Genomic DNA, 23,160 nt, shown 5'->3' on the forward strand with positions numbered 1-23,160 from the left:
TCCCGTCTGTTGTCAGAAAGCTTTGGGGTTTCGGCCAGCCCTCGGGGCAGATTTCTTGGGTCCAGGTTGAGCTGAGGTCTGCTGCTGCAACCATGGCGGCCTCCACAGCAGCCGGGAAACAGAGGATTCCCAAAGTGGCCAAGGTAGGCGACGGCGAGGGGCTGTGTGGGAGGAGGCCCGGGAGAGGGGCTCCCTCAACCTCCGTGGGGCCCGTGGCAGGAGAGCCCACCCGGTGCGGGCCGAGGGGAAGAAGGAGGGGAAGGTCAGCCGGTGACAGGGGGCGGGGGTGGCAAGCTTTTGTCACTCCGGAGCATTCCCCGCGTTGGCTTGGCCACCGTCCGGGGAGGTGTTTTTGCTGGGGCGTCATTTGGCAGAAATTAGTGCGCTAGGCGCTGGGAAGCTGTGATCTAATGCGGGCGATGAGCAGTGCTCAAATAAGACACGAGTTCGTGTAAAATTGCAATCTTGCCAAATGCTGCTGAGGCAGCGTAGAATATGCCGTGGAATAGTGAGAGTTGTGTGAAGGGTCTGCAGAGTAAACTTTGCCGGGGAAGTGATATTTAAGCTGATACTTGATGGCTGACTAGCAGTTAGCCCAGCTGAGAGTAGGAGGAATGAGAGGGTATGGGTTGTGTAGCGCCATTAATTTCATTAAACAATAAATTTGTTGTTATCTGATATTTTCATCGGTGGCCGATACTTACTGAGTGCTTAGTATGTGACAGGCTTTGTCCTGAGCCTTTGCAGATGCCCTCACTCCAGTCTGCCCCAGCCCAGATGGCTCACTTGAGCTTGTCTTTTACATACTCGTTTAGATGACTCCCTGAGATAATGCATATAAATCACATAGCACAGTATCTGTAATTACATATGAGCTAGCCTCATTTTGAGATCATTCCACATGTGGCATTACACAATTAATACTTCTTATAATTCAATTCCATAAAATTTCATTTGGCACCAGTGGTCCAATAGAAATGTAATGTGAACCACATATGTAATTTTAAGTATTCCTACAGCTACATTGAACAGTTACAACAGGTGACATTAATTTAACTGTATATTTTCTTTAACCCGTTGTATCAAAATATTCTTTCACTATATAATCAATAAAAAAAATTTAATTTGGTAGTTTATTTTTTTCATACTAAGTCTTCAAAATCCAGTTTGTATTTTACTCTCGCACCCATCTCTGTTTGGACTCACTACATTAGCTCCTGGGTGTTGTGTTGGGCAGCTCTAAAATCTCAAGAAACTTATAGTCGAATGATGGCAACTTACTGAATATTGTCTTCGATTTGAAATGTTATGAAAACCCAACGCTACTTGAGGCATTATCGTTCACCTGGGGCATAACTGAAAAATTTTGTAACTAGAGTTGTAACACTAGATAAGACGTGGCACACATCTTGATAAAACAAAACCTCTAGTGAGAATTTTACCTAAGGAGTCTCAGAATTTATTATTATACTAATCTAACGGGACACTTGCTATTTTTGCTACCTTTTCTCTTATCTACGGTTCTGTAATAGATCCCATGCATGAGAAAGAAAACATTGTTTTGTGTTTACTTTCATAGAGAAATGAAAACATGTCATACAAAGAGAGCATCTTGTAATAATACTTAAAAAGTTCACACCCTCCCCTAAAATGTCTGTTTTCCTGAACCTTGTGTGATGAGCATCTACTAAAAATGAAAACGTCTTCTGTCTTAAAAGGTGAAAAACAAAGCCCCAGCTGAGGTACAGATAACTGCTGAGCAACTCTTACGAGAAGCTAAAGAAAGAGAACTTGAGCTGCTTCCACCTCCACCTCAACAGAAGATCACAGATGAAGAAGAGTTAAATGATTACAAACTGAGGAAAAGGAAGGTTAGTCAAGGTGATACCTTCCAGTCTGTTAATAACATTGTCAGTTTGCAGAGTTCCTCATTAGTTAGAGAGGCAATAACAGAAGAATAGGTTAGCGTTTTTAGCCCCGTGAGTAGTGTGACTTCTGGTTACCAGATAATTGCATTTTGCTGAATTTTTTTTTTAATTTTTAAAAAATATATAATTTATTGTCAAATTGGTTTCCATACAGCACCCAGTGCTCATCCCAACAAGCGCCCTCCTCAGTGTCCTTCACCTACTTTCCCCTCTCCCCCACCCCCTATCCAACCTCAGTGTTCTCAGTATTTAACAGTTTCTTATGGCTTGGCTCTCTCTCTGTAATTTTTTTTTCTCCCCCTTCCCCTCCCCATGGTCTTTTGTTAAGTTTCTCCAGATCCACATGTGAGTGAAAATATATGATACCTGTGTTTCTCTGCCTGACTTATTTCACGTAGCATAATACCTTCCAATTCTATCCATGTTGCTACACATGGCCAGATTTCATTCTTTCTCATTGCCATGTAGTATTCTGTTGTATAGATAAACCACATCTTCTTGATCCATTCATCAGTTTGTGGACACTTAGGCTCTTTCCATGTTTTGGCTATTGTTGAGAGTGCTTCTGTGAACATTGGGGTACAAGTGGCCCTATGCATCAGCACTCTTGTATCCTTTGGGTAAATTCCTAGCAGTGCTATTGGTGGGTCATAGGGGAGTTCTATTGTTAATTTTTTGAGGCGCCTCCACACTGTTTTCCAGAGGGGCTACACCAGTTTACATTCCCACCAACAGTGTAAGAGAGTGCCTGTTTTTCCACATCCTCACCATTTGCTGAACTTTATAAAATATACGATGAGTTATCTTTAAAATAAAAGTATAAAGAAATTAAATCCACCAGAGATATAATTTTTGGTGCTGAATCAGATATGAATGGTAGTTTAACAAGTGAAACACGTGACAGCCAGAAGGGGCTGGACATACCACAGCTGCTGCCTTGCATACTCTACCACCTTCTGCAGTAGGAATTAAGACTTGGGAAAGAGCCATGAGAAAACTTGGGGCTCTGACCTCCCAACCCTAGAATCCTCACTCTTGGGTAGTTTTAAATCACTAACCCTGTTTTATCTATTTATTAGTGATGTTTAAAAAATGATGTATTAAAATTTGGAGACATTACCGAGAGGAATGAAATAGTCAAAAACATTTTTATACTAGGAACAAGTATAGAGTATATTAAAATATCAGTTATTATCAGTAGTAGGAGAAGATACCAAGAGTTCTGCTAATAATTCTATATATCTAAAGTGTTTCTCTTTGTTTGCATGTAAGACTAAAGAAACACCTGAGATTGTAACCTTCATTATGCGTTTCTTATTTCTCAAGGAATCCAGGATGTCATTTCTCCTAAATAAGGACAAAACGAATAAACCTTTTAAAATAGAATTAATGGGATAGCCTGGGTGGCTCAGTTGGTTAAGTGTCCAGCTCCTGATTTTGGCTCAGGTCATGATCTCATTGATTGTGGGATCAACTCGTGTCAGGCTTTATGCTGACAACACAAAAACACAAAGCCTGCTTGGGATTTTCTCTTTGCCCCACCTTCTCTCCCTCTCTCTCTCTCTCAATCAATCCGTCAATCAATCAATCAATATATAAACTTTTTTTAAAAAAGAACAGGATTATGAATAAAGGGTGATGTCATTTTTACTTATTTTTCCCTTCAATTTGACCCTTTTCCCTTCCTCTAGACTTTTGAAGATAATATAAGAAAAAACAGAACTGTGATTAGTAACTGGATAAAATACGCACAATGGGAAGAGAGTCTAAAGGAAATTCAAAGGTAAAATTAGTGTATATGTTGTAAGTTAAGATACAGAAGAGAAATAGAGAAAGGTAAAGCATGAGTGAAAGAGTGTACCTCTGTTAGTAATTTTCTGAATTGTTCCATGGAACCCTAGGGTCCTTTGAGGGGCCTCAGAGACACTGTGGTAGGAGGGTCCTGGGGGGAGCCGCAGAGGAGATGCTATAGGTGGATGTCACCACCAGCACACACTCTGCAATCAGAGAAATGCAGTTTCATCTGCTTTCCTTGTATTGGGATTCTTTTAAATAAAAATTGTTCCTCCAAAGACCAGTGACCAACAAGATAAAAGTCCCTGCCTGGCCCTTCCTGCTGCCTAGCCTCTCTGCCCTCTCCCGGCACGTCTGCTGCCCCTGCTGTGCCTGTGTACTTGTCACTCGTGAATAAATCATGTCTCCTGACCCTACGTAGGCTCTTCTCTCTGCCTGGAATGAGCACCCCTCCTCGCCCACCTTGGCTTCTGGAGCTTTCCTCAACTTCTTAACTCTGGAGTTACCTATTGCTTAGGCGTTTGCACCAGCCATTTATATTTCTTTTGCTTCCTGATGTAAATTGTGATTATAACATTTACTATATTATATTGCATTGTGATTACATGCATGTCTGTCTTTCTCAAAGAGTCTGTAAACTTCCTGAAAACATGTCTTTCCACTTTTTTATGCCCAAAACCTGCCTCATGGCAGACACCTGATAAAAATAGCAAGGCACTGCAGGTGGTTTGAAATAGTTGCCACATGTGTTGTATGTGCTACTCCTGATAGTCTCCCACTCTGGCTTTCTAAGGGCTCGATCCATATACGAACGTGCTTTAGATGTAGACTACCGAAATATTACACTCTGGCTGAAATACGCAGAAATGGAAATGAAGAATCGCCAGGTCAACCATGCCCGAAATATCTGGGACCGGGCCATAACAACTCTGCCTCGAGTCAACCAGTTCTGGTAAGTTTCTGATCTACCATACTAAAGCAGCCTTTTGTAAGCTAGAAAAGTTCTGCATTTCTGTGCATTTATTTTATTTATGAACTTATAATCATATATATTTAATTTATATACCACTTTTTCTTTAAACATTCTGTAAGTACTTTTTGATGTGTGTAGTATAGTAAGTCATAATCACAACGTATAACAGCTTGTGTAATCAAACTAAAATTTGTGTTGTTATCTTTGATATGTAAGAAATTCTTGTTGAACTAAGCAGTTTTTAAGAAGAAAATACCTTTTTTTTCCTATGGTTCATCCTTTTCAGATCTATATTTTGATAAGAAAACACGTTCGATTTAACTGTTCGGGAACATAAAGGCCCAAGTCTTTTTCACATTTAACAAAGTTAAAACTACAAAGTGCCAGGGCGCCTGGGTGGCTCAGTCGGTTAAGCGTCCGACTTCGGCTCAGGTCATGATCTCACAGATGGTGCGTTCGAGCCCCGCATCCAGCTCTGTGCTGACAGCTCAGAGCCTGGAGCCTGCTTCGGATTCTGTGTCTCCCTCTCTCTCTCTCTGACCCTCCCCTGCTCACGCTGTCTGTCTGTCTCTCCCTCTCTCAGAAATAAATAAAAACATTGAAAACAAAACAAAACAAAACTACAAAGTGCCAAAGATGATTTTCTTCCCCTAAGTCATTTGACTATGACTGGTATTTTTGGATGGTTTTGTTAAAGGTACAAGTACACGTACATGGAGGAGATGTTGGGAAACATTGCTGGTGCCCGGCAGGTGTTTGAGCGCTGGATGGAGTGGCAGCCTGAGGAGCAAGCCTGGCACTCGTACATCAACTTTGAGCTGCGATACAAAGAGGTGGATCGGGCCCGCACCATTTATGAGCGATATATCCTTCCGGCAAGTTCAGTCATTACCGTCCTGGGTGCCGCTCTTCCATGGAGGGGCAGTTGTGGTCTGGGCGCGTGGACAGTCATTAATGTGGGCTGGGAAGTCAAAGATACACATTCAGCCAGCTTCATAGGCTGCATATATATTTTCTAGAGACACAGGGGATCAGAAGAAAAGTTCATGGTCTGGGTAATTCGTCTTCTTCCAGTGAAACTTTGGGTTTGTTTATATTTTGGCGTTAATGCTGTGGTTCCTTGTGGAAAGTGACACTCCAGGGCTTTGGCTCCTATAGCCAGTACTGTTTCACCAGGGTTTTTTCCTAGGTTTTTCTAGGGTATTGGTCATTAGCACCACTACTAGAGCCCCTCCCCTGCCCCCCGCAAAGGATGGAGACTGGAGGGCAGCATCGTGTAGTGCAAGAAGCTCTGCTCCAGGGCCAGCTGGATGGGTTCGGGTCCCTTCTCTGGCATGTGTTAGTGGGGCATCCTCAAACGAGTCAGTTAGTACTTCTGAACCTTGTTTTCTCTATTCCAGAATGAAATAGAATCTCTCAAGATTAGTTGCCTTTCGGATTTAAGATTATCTGTATGAGAGTGATGGGTGGCATGTATGTGTGTGCCTGGTTTGTGTGCACGTGCATGCACGTGCGCCTGTGTACATAAATTTGCTTAGGAACAGGGATTTGGTATTTGCAAATTAAGTGGTAAGAGTGACCTCGTTGAACATAAATACCAGGGAAGAGATAAATCAGCTTTGCACATTTTAATACCATTAGTTCAACAGAAGCTTTTATGGCACTTGTTATGTGCCAGGTATTGCTGGAAGCACTTTACAGATATTGTCACTCAGTCCTCAGGATAGCCCTGAGTACAGGATCTGCCTGAGTCTGCAGGATGGGAAGTGCAGGTGGAAGCAGCTAAGCAGCGAGGCCGGGGTCTAGCAGGTGGTAGGGAGGTGGGCTCGGAGCCCAGCTGCAGCTTCAGAGCCTTTGCTCTTCACATTGTTGTCATATTTGAAGGTATTACTACTTTGGAATTCACAATTTCCTCAAGCAAGTTAGAAGAAAAACAGATATATCCTATTAAGAAATAAAATAGTAATTCAAAACTTTTTTAGTGTCAGCTACATTTCAATTAAAAAAAGCAAAACAAAAAATCTTCTGGTTCTAGTTAGCAATTTTGTTTTCATGACTTTTTTCCCTTAATCATTAATTCAAATATTAATGTTACTGAATATATAATATAGTAGGTGCCATTCATTGAGCATGTTCTTTTGGTTCAAATCTGTAAAGAGCTTTACACCCGTTTTCCTGCTTTAAGGCCAGCAGTCATCTGGTGAGGTTGGTTAGTATTCTTTTTCTGTATATACAGATGATAAAGCTTGAGTCTTAGACAATTTAAACGACTTATTTAGGATGGCATTGATAACAGGCTTCAGGTTTTTCATTTCTTCACACTGACTTGTACCCATCACTGAAGTACTGCATCAGCACTGGAGGAAGTCAGGTGAACAAGAAACAGCCCACTCTCAGAGGTTACAGATTAGCATTTCTTTGCCTTTGCCCATGTTCTGTCAGCCCTATCATTGTAGTTTGCATTGTTGGGGGTTTGAGTTTGGTTGTTTTTTTTTTTCTTTAAAGCCTCCTTGTCTTGCGTGCTATTTCCTTAACTCCCCTGAACTTGTTCTTGTGCACCCCGATGTTAAGAATTGGATCAAGTATGCCCGCTTTGAAGAAAAGCATGGTTATTTTGCCCACGCACGGAAAGTGTACGAGAGAGCCGTCGAATTCTTTGGAGACGAACATATGGATGAACACCTTTATGTTGCCTTTGCCAAATTTGAAGAAAATCAGAAAGAAGTAAGTATGCTTGAAGAGCTCAATTACATTGCATGACAGCTTAGGAAGGATGACTTATGCACGTTGAGTTCATTTCCAGTTTCTTATTCACTTATCCTTGGAAAAAATGTTTTCAAAATCAGTCAAAGAAAACGTATGTTTGTGGCTTAGCTGCAGATTGGGAGCCAAGCTATAATAGATTGTATTAAACTGTCCTGATTGTGTTGTGCTTTGCTTGAAAATTAAGCCTTTGTTATCTATGATAAGAATATTATGTATAAACTGCGAATTAGTCATTTGGTCTCCTCACTAAAGGGCTTTACAGGTAATAAACCTGGAAAACAAAAGCCCAGAGCCCTTAGAACAGAGAACAGAGGTTGAGATGAAAACAGAGATTGCCCCACAAATAAGTCAATCTGTTCTTCCGTAATATATGTGAAAATAATCCCTTAAAGTAACTTAAATACTACAGAATCCAGTGAGGTGGGCCGAGGTACAAATGCAGGGTCTTATACTTACCGTGATAAGGACTTCAGATCCTGTCCCAGGACTAGTGGGAAGCGTGAAGGATTTTGAGCAGTCGAGTGGTAGGATATGATTTATATTAAAAGAAATACCTCTAGCTAATATGTGGAGATTATATTGGAAACAAGGTGGCAGAAGGAGAAGTGGGGGTGCTTTTGAAGTGGTCCAGGGAAGAAACGGAGATGGCTTGGGTATGGGGGGGAAGCAAAGGGCTCTGTTGCAGAGGCAGACATGGCAGGGCTCATTGAAGTAGTGAATGTGGGGAATGAGGAAAGGAGAAGAATCAAGGAGGACCCATGGAGTTTGGGGCTTGAGCAAGTGCATGACCGTAGGTGTTGTTCACCAACCCTGGGAAGACAGATATCCAGGAGGCCAATTTTGGACCTGTGTAGTCTGAGAGGCACAGACGACATCCAACTGGCAGCATTAGGTAGACAGTATTAAATGTGGAGCTCAAAGGAGAGTGCCAGCCCGTCCTGACTAAAATAAATACTCTCAACAACAGGGAGAAGGAAAGTCTTTATTTTGGACACTTTGAGACCTCACAGTCTACCAAGTGATGTGTCTGTCATAACTACTTTCCAAGTTGTGAGTAAAGTGAGGATATTGTATTGTAGAAGTAATCATCCTGTCTGCTTTTAGTTTGAAAGGGTACGAGTCATCTACAAGTATGCCCTGGATAGGATTTCAAAGCAGGAGGCCCAAGAACTCTTTAAAAATTATACCATCTTCGAGAAGAAATTTGGTGATAGGCGGGGTATTGAAGACATCATTGTGAGCAAACGAAGATTCCAGTATGAGGAGGAGGTGAAGGTGAGTGCTGGCGTCGACGCTGAGCTATGCAGGTTACAAGAGCAGCTACAGTAAATGGAGGGCTAGCAAAGGAGGGCTTCCAGGAGTCATGCTCTTGGTGATGTGTCTCCAGTAATTGGCAGCTGTTTCAACAGGGATAAGCAGGGCTGATGGAGAAGGCCAGCAAGCACAACTTGGGGTTGCTCTGCCACTCACATGTTGATTGCTGAGTGTGCACTGTAGAACCTGAGCAGAAATGGAGAATCCATTTGGGGCATCAGGTGGCTTAGTCAGTCGGTTAAGCGTCCGACTTCAGTCAGATCATTATCTCACAGTTCGTGGGTTCATTCGAGCCCCACGTCAGGCTCTGGGCTTGGAGCCTGGAGCCTGCTTCGGATTCTGTGTCTCACTCTCTCTCTGCCCCTCCCCCGCTCACACACTGACTCTCTCTCTCTCAAAATAAGTAAACATTAAGAAAAAAATTGGGAATCCATTTGGATGCATTTCTGAAGAAGGAAGACTCAGAGATTGAGTCAAACAGTATTTGTACACTCCCTTTTAGCTTAACTGAACAAAAGATGTATTACAGATAAGGCTCCATTCTCATCTCTTCACATGTACTGTTTAGATTTGAATTCAAGATAGTAGCGTTTTCCTTTACTGGTCTGCTGTATATCTAAAATATTTTGCTTAGTCAAATTAATTAGGATATGGCCAAAGAAAGGGCTGGGTCTGGTGTTAAATGAGGTCAGCAAGATGTGTTCCAGATAAATGACTATTAGCTGAAAAGGCAGGTTTCACACTTGTGACCATGGTTATAATTCCACTGTAATTTGGGGGCACCTGGCTGGCTCAGTCGGTTAAGCCTCCAACTCTGGGTTTCTACTCAGCTCATGATCTCACAATTCATGGGATCGAGCCCTCCTCGGCCTCCTCTGAGAACTCAGAGTCTGCTCAGGATTCTCTCTCCTCTCCTCACTCTGCCTCTCCCTCACTCATGCTCACTCTCTCAAAATAAATAAATAAACTTGAATTCCTCTGCAATTTTAAATCTAGACATAATGATAATGCAGTCATATGTATCAACAAAAACATTTATAATAGGCATCTAATTTTTTAGTACTTATCTTGCAGCTGGTGTTGGTATGTGAAAGCAGCCTTGCTCTGAGACACCTGGTTAATAATCTGTCCTTTATATCCCTTTTTCTTTTCTGATTATAAAATCTCAGACATTTTTTTAAATGAGATAGCATGAGAAATCTAGAAAAACAGTTGCTAAAATATAAGAAGTCAATCTAGTGTCTTCTTTTACCTCATGGAGTCCAGCAAGCATAGCTCTTATTTATTTATTTTTATTTATTCATTAAACTTGGTATCTTTCTAGGCTAATCCACACAATTATGATGCGTGGTTTGACTACTTGCGCTTGGTGGAAAGTGATGCTGAAGCGGAAACTGTTCGAGAAGTGTATGAAAGAGCCATTGCCAACGTGCCACCCATTCAAGAGAAGCGGCACTGGAAGCGCTATATCTATCTGTGGGTCAACTATGCGCTCTACGAGGAACTGGAGGCAAAGGTAAAGGCGAAACCCGGCGTCAGCTGTTGATGGCTGTGTCATCCCTGTGCGTGCAGTGTGGCCGCAGCTCAGCCACCATGGGTAGTAGCTGATGTGTACAGTCCCTGAGACAGGAATTTAGTTTTAGGTCCTCAGCCATACAGTTACATATTCTCTCTGCAATCTTTTAAACTCTGCATACCTGTTGTGGGCACAGGTAAGGTATATCTTTCGTTCGTCGTATTTTGTATTTTAAACCTAAGGCACAAGAAGATTAGCCCTTGGAACTTGAAAGGGAACAGTGAACCAGTCTTAGCTTAATTTCATCACATACCTGGGTTGTCTCCTCAGTAGGGATCACAGCTAGATTGCATATCTTTGTTTTTAGTAAAGATCAAGTGGGATTTTCAGAAATCAGTTGTGTATAAATTAATTGGGGAAGATTAGCTTTCTGCTGTGGAGACTATAAAACATCTTTGTTTCTTTCTGCTATCAGGCGAAAGCCTTTCTACAGAGAAGCTCTCAGAGTTTGATGGCTATATTGTTGGTGATGCTTTAACCAAAGTTTGATGGCTACAGGTAGTTCACTTCTGATCATATGGTTAAATCAGAGTTGAAAATAGCAACTTGTGAAAATGTATTCAATGTTGGGGGTATACATTTTTACTGATATCAGTAAAATTAGTATTAGTAACAAACTTCAATATTTTGTGAAAATTTCTTATCCTAATACAGGATCCTGAGAGGACAAGACAGGTGTATCAAGCTTCTTTGGAATTAATTCCTCATAAAAAGGTATATTTGCTATAAGTGTTCTGTTTCAAACTGTCAAAATCCTACTTCTGGTACTTGTGAAATACTACTTCCTGTTTGAATAGTTTTCTGTGCCAGACAGCTTGGAAAACATAAGTGAGAACCAAGTATGCTCCTTGCCTCAGAAAACCTTACAGTCTAGTTGAGAGGACAGCCTGTGTTAAGTGACCATTGATACAAATAATAATGTAGAAATTCATAGGAGGATGGAGGAAGATGCACATCCAGAGAGCACACAGCATGTGCAGGAAAAAGCATGTGTTTGTTGGCAACTGAGTGGACATATGCATGCGTGGGTGAACACTTGGTGCACATTCTGGAAACGGTTAGGACGTTATCTCTGCCCTACTTTCCAGCATAAGAAACAAGTAGAGATGTTGGCCGAGTTCCCTTCTAGAATAGAGGTGGTATGTCTGCCTGTTCACGAGCATCCCCACAAAATAGCCAATTCTCACTAGGGGCTGCAGGGCCTTGCAGTGCAATAAAGTATCTGGATTACTGTTTGTTAACTTTTGTGAATAAACATCCTATTTTCTGTCTTCACTCTGAATATCTAGGGAAATCTAATTGCATGTGGACTTTTATTACATTTTTAACATACTTAGGTGTCATTGAAACGACTCTCTTAGGTCGTTTTTTGTGCTTTTGTTTTCTAGTTCACATTTGCCAAGATGTGGTTACTATATGCACAATTTGAAATAAGACAGAAAAATTTACCATTTGCCAGAAGAGCTTTGGTGAGTAAAGAAAGGATCAAGATGCATCATTGACTTCTGTGAGAAGAAAATTAAATCTTAGTGCCTACAAGTTGGACAGTTCCTACTAAGAATGCCACAGAAATATTCTGCTTTTATAACCTGAGACGTGTCAGAAAATGCATAGCCTTTGAAGAAAGATTGGGTGATAAAGTAAATTAACATTGGTAGCTTTATCTGTAGTTGCCAGTCACCAGATCTTTACTCAGACTGGAAAGACCTGATCTTAGTTCACATTAGATCTTAAATCCGCTCTTTAAAAGACTGATGTGCAAAATTCGGGGGTATTACATGCACCTTCCTCTTAACAATTATCCTAAAGTCTCTTGATAAGATAAAATACCGTGTGTAAATTCAGTTATCCTTCTGCTAGCCACTCTTGCCCTGGCTGTGGGCAGCAGGGCAGATTTCCTTCTGTGATTACCATTTTACTTATGGGACATTTTATCTATTTGACGTCCATATTCCATACTTGCTCCTGAGTCACTGAGTAAAATCCAAGGTACTTGTGCAGACAGTTCTGCAGCACTCTCTTGCTGAACAGGCACCAATGGGCATAGGCCCTCTTGACAGGTTGGGGAAGTAGAGGGTTTCTCTTGGCCTTCTGTCAAGAACCAGTGTGCACATTGTGATACCACAGAGGAAAAGAATGGCTTGCCATGTTCTTCCACAACAGAGAACAGCTGTTGGGATAGGTTGGTGATGTGTGTGCACAGGTTGAACCCACATATCACTGGTTTGGTCATTTTGTTTTCCAGGGAACTTCCATAGGCAAATGCCCAAAGAACAAGTTATTTAAAGGCTACATAGAATTGGAGCTGCAGCTTCGAGAATTTGACAGATGTCGGAAACTTTATGAGAAGTTCTTGGAATTTGGACCTGAAAATTGTACCTCTTGGATTAAATTTGCAGAGTTAGAGACAATCCTTGGTGATATTGAGAGAGCCCGGGCAATCTATGAGTTAGCCATCAGTCAGCCACGCTTAGACATGCCAGAGGTGAGGATTTAGAGTTGAATATAATCTTGTTTTAGATACTTCTCCAGTATTGCTCTAGATGATCATCTTATACTGCATTTCACAGTATAAAGGTAAATTCACTTGTAGTCTTGTCTGTGCAGATTAGTTCTTTACTGTTTGTGGGATAGAAGAAGGACAGGGGCGGGGGAAGCAGCCCTCTAGGAGGATATCAGGGCCCAGAAAGCCCCATTATGACACCAAGATGAGTAGGGATATAATGGGGTGCATGACTGGCTCTCTGCCTCCTTTCCTCAAACAGAAAGCTAACGGGGATGGAAACAGGCAACAGGCAGCCCCATCTGGGGACCAGGAGAACTGGAAGTTGAGACTACACATCCCCAGATTCTCCTGGCAGTTTTTGCCCAGATTGGGCCAGCAAAAGAAGCTGTATGTAAAGTAGGATATTCCTGGAATTCCTACTACCGCTGTCCTGACCTGCCAAAGGACCTAAAATCATCCCTTCCCTGTTTAAACTTGAGCCACAAGGTGGCGCCAAACCACAGCTAGCACCCATTTGACTCTCCCAGGAACCACTGAAACCACCCACTCTTATTAGTCTTGCCCTAATGTGACTCTGCATTTTATGGCTTGGGCTCCACCGGCTGCACCAGGTCAGGGCCTTATATGTTATTGGTTCCATCAGTTAGCCTCAGCTCCCAGGCACCCAGGCCACATGTTACTTCATCCTTGTTCCCTGATAGGCAGTACCTCGCAGGTGGGCTGCTGCTTACTGAATAGTTGTTGAGGTGAACTCAGATATATGAAGGAATTTATGGTAGAGGTAAGAAGAGTATATCTTAGCTAGTCTACACATGTCTCTGGCAACATCAATTGTATGTGACAGGCTCATGGCAGTGTTTGGGAGACTTGGCAAGTCTCTGAGCTTTTTGTGGTAAATCCAGCATTTGAAAAACTCTGAAAGAGAATCCACAAATGAATCCACAGCGTTTTATCTCATAATCTAGAATTGTAGCCAAATTTTGGCCAGCTTGTAGGTGCCAGTATTTTTATTGTGTCCACATGCTGCCTAGTCTTAATTGTTCAAAGAAGTCCTAGGTTTCTGGATGTCCTAGGTTGGAGTGGCAGTGAAGCTCAGCTTTGGCTAAGGACATGTTGCTCTTTCAATGTCAAGACTGACTAAGTTCTCTTTATTAGGTGCTTTGGAAATCATATATTGATTTTGAAATTGAGCAGGAAGAAACTGAGAGAACACGAAATCTTTACCGACGATTGCTTCAGCGAACACAGCATGTCAAGGTATCCTGCACTGCACACTAGATTATCTTTGATTTTGCTTAATCAGCAGTCCTGAAGGAACTACTTTTCTGTATTTTAAGTGTTTTGTTTTTGTTTTTAATGACTTCCTTGCTTTTAGAAGGGAGCCCATGAGTCCCAAGAGGACTTGGCAATATAAACCTTATATACCAAGTCAGTATTTATAGTGCATGGGAGTAACCCCAATATCACAGGATTTAATAAAAAGTGCAGCTCTTTTCAGGATTTTAAAACTCAAACACCTTCAAATACAGACTGCTTCAGTATTATTGAAGCATATAAGTGTTCTTTGGAATACTACATATGTACACATTAGTATGTTCAGATATCATTAACTAGAAATTCGTTATTATGTGAATGTTTTCTGGGTGACATGGTTTAATTTGCTTCTATAATAATTTTTCATAAGGTATGGATCAGCTTTGCGCAGTTTGAGCTGTCTTCAGGGAAAGAAGGAAGTTTGGCTAAATGCAGACAAATTTATGAAGAGGCTAACAAAACCATGAGAAACTGTGAAGAAAAGGAAGAGAGACTTATGTTGCTGGAATCGTGGCGAAGCTTTGAAGATGAATTTGGAACAGTGTCAGATAAGGAGAGAGTAGACAAACTCATGCCAGAGAAAGTCAAGAAGCGAAGAAAGGTCCAGGCGGATGATGGGGTAAGAACTGAGCCCCTGGAGCTAGTCCTCTCATGTCAGATGACAGAAATGCATCTGACTTTGAAATTTGTACTCTTATGTGCCATGTACAATCCAAGCATGGGAGGAGACAGCCTGGAGTAGGAGACGTTTGCAGTCTGGCTACCATGGAAACAGAGAGCGGAGTGTATAGTCCACCCAGGAATGGAGAATAGGAGACAGTTGGCAAAGGCCTCTTGGAGGTGTTTGATTCCAGGAACTGCATGAAGTGTGATTATTTCGGGAACATTAAGCAGGAGGCCAGAGTGAAGGGAAATGAAATTGAACTTTTAAGTTGGACCCAATCCAGAGGCTTTGTAAGCTGTAGGCAGGCTCTTCTCAAAATGACATGCCCCAGTAGTTAGCGTCCCCTGCAGGCATACTCAAGGGGCTTAGAATAGAGGAGATCGGTTGGGAGGATGTTTAAGCAAGTGATGGTGCAGGCTGGAACTACACTGACTTTAGGAAGCCAAGTCAGTGACCGACTGGATGGAGGTGGGCGGTGAGGGCAGGGAGTCAGGGTGATAGTGCACAGATTTAGGGTTCTCGCTACCAAGTAAACATGAAGTAAGTCTTTAAAAACTTTAAATCTTAGAAGACTGAAAGATGGAGGAGGAGACACAGTATTTTCTTGATTGACTATAGAGGAGCTGTGCTTTGATCTTTAGAATTTTCTTCCACTGGTTTTTAAAGCTCTCCACGAGCTCCCTTTGCAGCAACACCAGCCCCACAGCTGCTCCTTCACTCCCAATTTTGCAGGCCCAGCCCTTGTTCTTTCTGTGATGCGCTTTGATGTTGTTTTGTAAGATGAACATAAGATGAATTTGAACTCTGTTTGACAGTGAAAATTCTCCACTTTAAAGTTAACTGCAGTGAGTATTTCAGCCATGTATTGGCTCATCTTTTAATTGTTTTACTTTTTTTTCTATAGTCTGATGCAGGCTGGGAAGAGTACTATGATTACATCTTTCCCGAAGATGCTGCCAACCAACCCAACCTCAAGCTCCTGGCCATGGCCAAACTCTGGAAGAAACAGCAACAGGAAAAGGAGGCTGCCGAGCAAGACCCAGATAAGGACATTGATGAGAGTGAATCCTGATGTTCTTGTTCATATTGAGAAGTGTGTTACTATTTTTATAAATTAATAGTTTGGAACTCTTGTGACTCCTGTAAGTTTTTGTATATTTCACCAGTAATGAATTGTTTGGAATATTTGATAGCTACTTTTTGAATAATTTTTAAAATGCCTTGGGCTTGGTGAGGGGTGGGTTGCAAGTAATTTTTGTAACTGCTGGATTTATCAGTCCAAACATTTTTTTGTTCACATCATGCATTTGAGAGATGGACCTGCAGACTTCTGAAAGTCTTTTTCTAGTTTTCAAGTTATGTTCTACAGTGACTTGTAAGGTATAGTTTTTTCATGCTTGTCTTCATAGAGATATTTCATGCACTCATCTGAAACCTGTAACTTTTTCCTGTCTTCAGAGTTACACAGACTTGAGTTCCATTCCTAGCTCTGCCACTTAGCGATAAATAACCTTTATTTTTCGTTTCTTTACTCATAAAATGAGCTTCTGCCAACTCATTTTGAAGATTAAATTAGAAAAGGAATATACCTGGCATATAGTGCTCAATTAAGTGTTCATTCCTAGTCACTTTCCTAAATCCCTTCCTTCTGTCCTTATAGAATTGAATGTGCTTGAATTTAACATCTAAACACCCCTAGCTTAACAGTGGCCATTAAGTTATAGTTACTGTATTTCTGAACAAGATCTTTTTACCAAGAATGTTTTAGTCAGACTTCAGTTACACTGTAATCTGTTTTCCTAAACTGGTTGAACTCTGTAGTGGCTTAAGGAAGCGTAAAACATGTGCTGTGAAAAAGTGTCCCTGCTTTAATAAGTTTGGGAAACCCTAGATTAAAAGTTAAGTTTTCTTAAATCTTTTTGTAGTTTAGCTTCTCAGAGCCTTGTATATACTCCATACCTTATGCATTCCCAGTAGCGATGCTGGCATCTTCCCAACCTTACTGGATGAGGGAATCATGTCTACCTAGAATAACACATTTTCTAGTGTACTATTACAGAAATTAGCTACTGTTAAAACCTGATGCATGTTATTTATCCTTGGTTTAGAACATGTAAGAAACACTGTAGGTAACCAACTGTAATTCTAAAAATGCAAAAGCAGAGATGATAATATATTTGCTGACACATTGCTTATATTTACTCAGGCAAAAAATATGTGCCTTAATTAACTGATCATATTATCTTCAATCTGGCCTGATTTCTCAAGCCTACTTTTTTGTTTTGTTCACTGCCTATTTGACTAGAACTGTATCTTCAAGAGTATTTTGTCACCAGTAAAGATTTATTACTTGCTTGATTTCATTGGGTAAACTTACTAAATTTGCAAAAATATTACCCAAAGGAATAAAAAAAAGCTGGTCTGTATATTACTAAGTTTTATCTTGAAAATAAGCTAGTGTTTGAGGGCAGAAGATAGTACTGTCAGGATAAAAGACAAACCTGTGTTCAGCCTCTCTGCTTCAGTCACTGTACTGGTGTCACCCAGCTGCTGGGTATCAGATGGGTTCTGACTGTGGAGTCCTGAGGTCTGCCTACCTAGTGAGGAGGAACACTGGTGATTTTAATACCCTTTCCCTAAGTGTAGAGCCAAAGGGTAAAATGAAAGCAGGTCAAAATGCTAATATAAGTGACTAATCAGTCTTCCTACAATTCTCTGTCCTGTTTATGCTGCATAAATGCATAAGAGCAAAACTTGGTCATGTTCCCAATATCAGCTCATAATACCACTTTCTGGTTAGTGCCATGCATGAAGGAAAGTTACCTTCTCATGGGAGAACATAAAAGGTTCACTTCTCTTACCGTGACAAAAGATGTGGGGCTAACACTCCAAGAACAAGTATCTGGGAAGAATTTACTATGCCTAAGAAGGATGCCTAAGTATGCTGAGCAGGGACTGTTTTACATTTGCATTTTAAAAATGCTTTATAGGGAGGTCTAACAAGAGAAACCTCCATCCTAAATGATGGCCTTTCTCAATCCTGATTTAATTTTGTAAATGACCAGTAAGTTTCCAGAACACCTTCACTGAGTCAACAATGCATTTTATTATACATTTTATATTTATACATTTCATACATGCTTTTGAAGCTTCAATTAACAGAAAATATAAAATAAGAAATATATATACAGCAGTGGTTCTCAGGCACAGAATTTAGGAGGAGCCTGGAGCAAGTTTTTCCCTTAACCAAAAGTGAATATTAGGAACCAAAATAGTGAAATGTTTCCATCTGACCTAGCTGCCCTTTTCATTGAGTTTTACTACAGTGAACAGCTTTAATAGGTATGATATTGCTAACTGAGAATTCTCAAATTTACAACCTGTATTTTCTTGGAATCAGCAAGACCTAAATAATTACTTTTCTCCTAATAGAGCTCCAGGATCATCCAATGAAAATAATATTGTCCATAAAATATCTGGAGCATCAGCCTAAGAACCACTGCCCGTGGTTATTCAATGTCTTCAGGCCTCACAGGATGAGGTAATGGTATGATGGATTTCTTCTCAGTGTCTCTGGAAAGTGCTTTCCTCATATCTGTTAGGAAGCAAAATTTAATGTAAGTACCCAAATATCACATATATCAAATTTGAAGTGAACATTTAAGGTTCCCATAAAAGGTCTGTCCCCTAGACCCTGAGAGAAATGTATTTAAATAAGACTCCCAGTCACAAATACTCAGCTCTTCATACAAATGTTCTTTTGTGAGAATGAGTGAAATTAACACCCCTGTAACATAATAAAACAACTGATTGTAATTAATCAATGGTTAGTTAATATAAGCTAACCAGTGATAGGTTCATAATGGCAGGTTAATGGAGATTTAAATATGGGAGCTCAAATTTAAAATATTAAGTTCAACAAATATTCTTTTCAGTTTATTAAAGTAAGTATTTCCGTCTGTAGAATGACTGTAAATGTTCTGGTGGCTTCCTGGGGATACTGCCATGGAAGGGAGCTCACCGTAAGCGTCCTCATCAGGCTCCCCATTGCTGGCGGAGTAGTACTCTATGACTGTCCTGTACACGCTGTAGCCCAGCTGCTTGTACATGTTGACTGCAACCTGGTTAGATACTCTTACAAAGAGATCAACAAAGAATCCACCCTTTCTTTAATCACAAACAAAAAAAAGCCAGGAAAATGTTAGAATGTGAGAAATTGTAGAAAATACATATTTTTAAAAGCAATACTTGTTTTCAGTTTGCTGTTCATAGAAGGGTAGTAACAGAACCTTGCAGCTGATTCCCTCATACCAATTTTTATTTCTAAGGATTTATGACAATTGTTTTCAGGACAAAGAGTTGACTTTGTTTGCATACTAACATTTTAAACCCTAGATTTTCTTGAAATACAAACTTGAAAAGCATTTTTAAACCACAATTATCTTTAAATTACTGTGTATTTTATATCATAGTGATTCCCATGCTCATTTTATCAACGAGTGATACAATACTTTCACCCATATGTGCAAATTAAAGATACTGAATACAACAAGCACCCATGTGACCATGGCCCAAGTCCAAGTACAGGACACTGGCTGCCTGACACTGGCAGCCATGAAGCCCTCTGGTCGCTCCATCAGTGACAGCCACCCCCCATTACCCAGAGGTCCTGACTCTTGTGCTCATTAGCTCCTGGGTTTTTGCTGTAGATTCACTACCTGCTATAGTCTTTCCTAGTTTGAACTTTATATAAATGTTATCAGACTTTATATATTCTTTGGTGATTTGCCTCAATAATGTGCGAGTTAGCCTTGGTGTAGCTGGATCTATTTATCTTCCCTTTGTTTAGCATTCCACTGTACAGATGGAGATACTACAGTCTGCCCATGGTCCCACAAGTAATCTGGTTTCTACTATTACAAACTATGCTGCTATCAGTATTTTCGTTGTATGTTTCATGGTACAGTATCTACGGTCTACAACTAGGGGTGTGATCATTGGCTCATAGGGGCATCTTCAGTTGCTTTAGTTAATGCCCATTTTCCAATCTGCTTATACTCCCAGAGGAGGGTAAAACTCCATTCCCACACTGCCAAGGCTTGGTTTATCAAGACGCTTTTATTTCTGAAAATCTCTTAAGTATCACAGGGTAGTTTTAATTGGCATCTCTCATTACTAATGAGGCTAAATGTATTTTTGTAGGCCATTTGGACTTCTCATTCTGTACTATCCCTATTGGTCTTTCACACATTTTCTTTCTCTCCCCACCAGCTGTAGTTCTCTATGTATTCTGAATAGTTGACATCATGTAAATGATTGCTGCAAAATTTTTCCCAATTTGAGGCTTGACTTGTTATTATCCTTATATATCTTTTGATGAACAAAGTTACTTCAACGAAGCTGCAATATGAACCTCTCCTTTACAGTTAGCCTTTTTATGGTTTAAGAAGTTCTTTTTACCCTGAAGTCACGGATGTCCTCTCCTATATTATTGTAAAACGGCTTGTGAGTTTTGCTTTTCAGATCTAGGTTTTCAAGAAATCTGGACTCAACTTGTGTATTATAAGGTAATAGTCTGGGGAAATGTTTTCCCATGTGGCTATCCAATTGTGCCACCATCTTAGTGAAGTGTACCCCTTCACTCCTGATCTGCAGTTGCCTCCTCTGAGGTATGTCAAAATCCATGTATTCCTGCATGTTTGTCTGTTCTGTTACACTAGTCTAAACAAGTACTCCAGCACTAACACACAGCTTACTCATTACAGCTTGATATCTGGAGGGGCAAACCTGCCCATTTCGTTATTGCTGTTGTTCAAGCAATCTGGTCTCCTTCCATTCCCTGTAACTTTCAGAATCAACATGTCTCCCAAAAAGGACTTGAGATTTTTGATTGCTGTTCCATTGGCTCTGGATCAATACCAGTTTAGCCTTCCATGTTACTAGAGGTAGTTATCTCTCCGCTTAGGTCATCTTTACTGTCTCTTGGTAATGTGTTAGAAACTTCAGAGACGTCTTATGGAGCTTTGTTGGATTCTTTCAAAGGGTTTAATGTATTTTGATGCCACTGTAGTTGGCATCTTTTCCTAAATTTTACTGTTTGTTTAGAAATGAAATTTAATTTCATACTGACTATCCAACAACTTTAACTTTTACTCTAAACACTTATTTGTAGCATCTTGTGGTTGTCTGTACAGTCTTAGATGTATAAGAGTTGTTTCCTCTCAGTTCTCATATCTCTTATTTTTCTTGCTCTACTGTGCTTGTCTAGGATTTCCAGTAAATTACTGAAAAGGGAGTGACTACAGGCATCCTTCCTTGTCTTGTCCCAAATTTCAAAGGGAAAGCATTCAATAGGTTTTTGATAGATACTCTTTTTTTAGGTTAAGAAAGTTCTCCCCTTCTATATTGCCAACAGTTTTTAATCAATTGGATTTTATCAAAGCGTTTTCCGCATTTACTGAGATAACAAATGTTCTCTTTTAATTAATATGGTGCAAAAGATTTACAGATTTCATGTTAAAAACAACCGTCCTCTGATATATCATCCTTTTTTATGAATTACTGAATCCATTTTGCTAAGATTTTTCTGGGATTTTTGCATCTTATTATGGGTGATTTTTTTTCAAAATTTTCTTCCTATTAGGTTTTAAGATTATTCTAGTCTTTAAAAAAAGTTGAAAAATGTTCCTTTTTGTGTAAAAGTGAATTTATAGCTGTTATTTCTTAAATAGTTGGTAAAATTTGCCAGAGAAACCATAGCTTTCTGGAAAGATTTTTAGCTACTGATCATAATCTGTTATGGAAGAGGGTCTGCCTGCAACCTATTTTGGAACAGCTCTCAAACTAAAAAGTTTTTAAAATTTTGAAAGAGTGTTTAATACACACACACACAAATAGCTGGCCTGTAAACCCTAAATATCTATCTGGCCCAGAAAAAGTGCTGGCTTTTTTTTTTTTTATATCCTTAACCAGTTTCTGCCTAATCATTCTATCAGAAAGCATGTTTCAAATCTTTCATAATAATGATTTGCTCTCTTTTATTTCTCCTTGTTTTTTAATCAAAGTAAAAATGAGAAAATTGGATTTGTCACTGTGTACATAAAATTTGTAATTACTTCTTCCTGATACATGAAATCTTTTACTTATATACAATGACCCTTTTTTCTCTGTTAATTACTGAACTGTAATGTGACTATAGTTAATAATGAAGTATACCAACTGTCTTTGGTTAGAATTTTACGTGATAATTTTAAAAATTTCTTTCAATCTCCCTGTATCTTTAATCTTTACATATATTTCCTATAAATAGAATACAGTTCTGACAGTCTTTGTCTTTTTATTTTGTTTTACTGTTTTTTTTTTTTAAATGTTTTATTTCTGAGAGAGAGACAGCGTGAGCAGGGGAGTGTCAGAGAGAGAGGGAGATACAGAATCTGAAAACAACCTCCAGGTTCTGAGCTAGCTGTCAGCACAGAGCCCGACGCGGGGCTTGAACCCACAAACTGTGAGATCATGACCTGAGCCGAAGTCAGACGTTTAACTAACTAAGCCACCCAGGCGCCCCTTGTTTTACTGTTGTAAGAAGACTTTAACATGAGGTTTTTCTTAATAAATTTTAAACATACGTTGTTTATTATAGGTAAATGTTGTACAGATTATTCCTTTTTAACTGCAATTTTATGCTTGCTGATTAGTACCCCCCCACCCCTGCTACCACCATTCCACTCTTTGATTCTCTGAATTTACCTGTATTAGAGATCTCATTCATATAAGTGGAATCACACAGCACTTGCCTTTCTGTGAATGGCTTCACTTAGCATAATGTCTTTCTTTGTCTTTTAACTGAAGTAATTAGTCCATTAACATTTAGTGTTGTATTTAGTGATTATATTTGGATTCATAGCTACCATCTTATTTCATGCTTTTTGTTTTACCACTTTAATCTCCTTTTTCTCTCCTTTTGCACTGATTTTTATCAATACATTTTTTCTCTGTGTCTTGGTTTGGAAATAGTTTCTGTTTTAATGTATTTAAAAATACAAGTATGTCTGTATGTAGCTTGGTACACACACAAATCTTAACTATTCCAAACTAATGAAGATTTAGAAACTGGAGAAAAAGGAAGCTTGGTGGTTTTCTACTCTGAGAGACTCTACCCCATAAATAACATTAAATCATATGCATAGAGTGATAGCTAATTAGAACCCATTTCTCAACTCTTTGTCCACTATACAATAATGACAAATACTTTCTTTCAACAAGATAACACCATTAACAAATGTGTGCAAACTAAAAATTTTCTCCTCTTCTTTGTTCAGTCTAGTG

At 39.9% G+C, this 23,160-nt stretch overlaps 2 protein-coding genes across 3 annotated transcripts in view; one reads left to right on the forward strand and one right to left on the reverse strand.

Annotated features, from left to right (window-relative positions):
• CRNKL1 (crooked neck pre-mRNA splicing factor 1) lies at positions 1-22,159 on the forward strand. The gene is made up of 14 exons (XM_077750177.1): positions 1-143; positions 1,719-1,871; positions 3,620-3,711; positions 4,516-4,674; positions 5,393-5,559; positions 7,241-7,419; positions 8,566-8,736; positions 10,100-10,291; positions 11,006-11,065; positions 11,740-11,820; positions 12,597-12,836; positions 14,013-14,114; positions 14,542-14,790; positions 15,740-22,159. Exons 1-14 carry the CDS (start codon positions 93-95, stop codon positions 15,905-15,907), a joined length of 2,064 nt encoding a protein of 687 aa, XP_077606303.1. The 5' UTR covers positions 1-92; the 3' UTR covers positions 15,908-22,159.
• The window catches only part of NAA20 (N-alpha-acetyltransferase 20, NatB catalytic subunit), a 15,938-nt gene continuing 10,695 nt past the window's right edge, over positions 17,918-23,160 (reverse strand). For both annotated transcript variants that reach the window (XM_077750179.1, XM_077750180.1), the window contains 2 exons: positions 18,857-19,002; positions 17,918-18,430 (listed from right to left, as the gene is read on the reverse strand). In XM_077750179.1, coding sequence (XP_077606305.1) covers positions 18,345-18,430; positions 18,857-19,002 — 232 coding nt within the window. In that variant the 3' untranslated portion in view covers positions 17,918-18,344. The remainder of the gene's footprint in view (positions 18,431-18,856; positions 19,003-23,160) is intronic.

This window comes from Crocuta crocuta, unplaced genomic scaffold (assembly GCF_008692635.1).
Source record: "Crocuta crocuta isolate KB4526 unplaced genomic scaffold, BGI_CrCroc_1.0 scaffold209, whole genome shotgun sequence".
In the NCBI taxonomy this organism is placed as follows: domain Eukaryota; kingdom Metazoa; phylum Chordata; class Mammalia; order Carnivora; family Hyaenidae; genus Crocuta; species Crocuta crocuta.

Coding starts and splice junctions, on each gene's coding strand:
- CRNKL1 (XM_077750177.1), top strand. CDS start 93: ATGGCGGCCTCCACAGCAGCCGGGAAACAGAGGATTCCCAAAGTGGCC. Junction 11,821..12,596: donor CATTTGCCAGAAGAGCTTTG/GTGAGTAAAGAA, acceptor TTTGTTTTCCAG/GGAACTTCCATAGGCAAATG. Junction 12,837..14,012: donor CACGCTTAGACATGCCAGAG/GTGAGGATTTAG, acceptor TCTCTTTATTAG/GTGCTTTGGAAATCATATAT.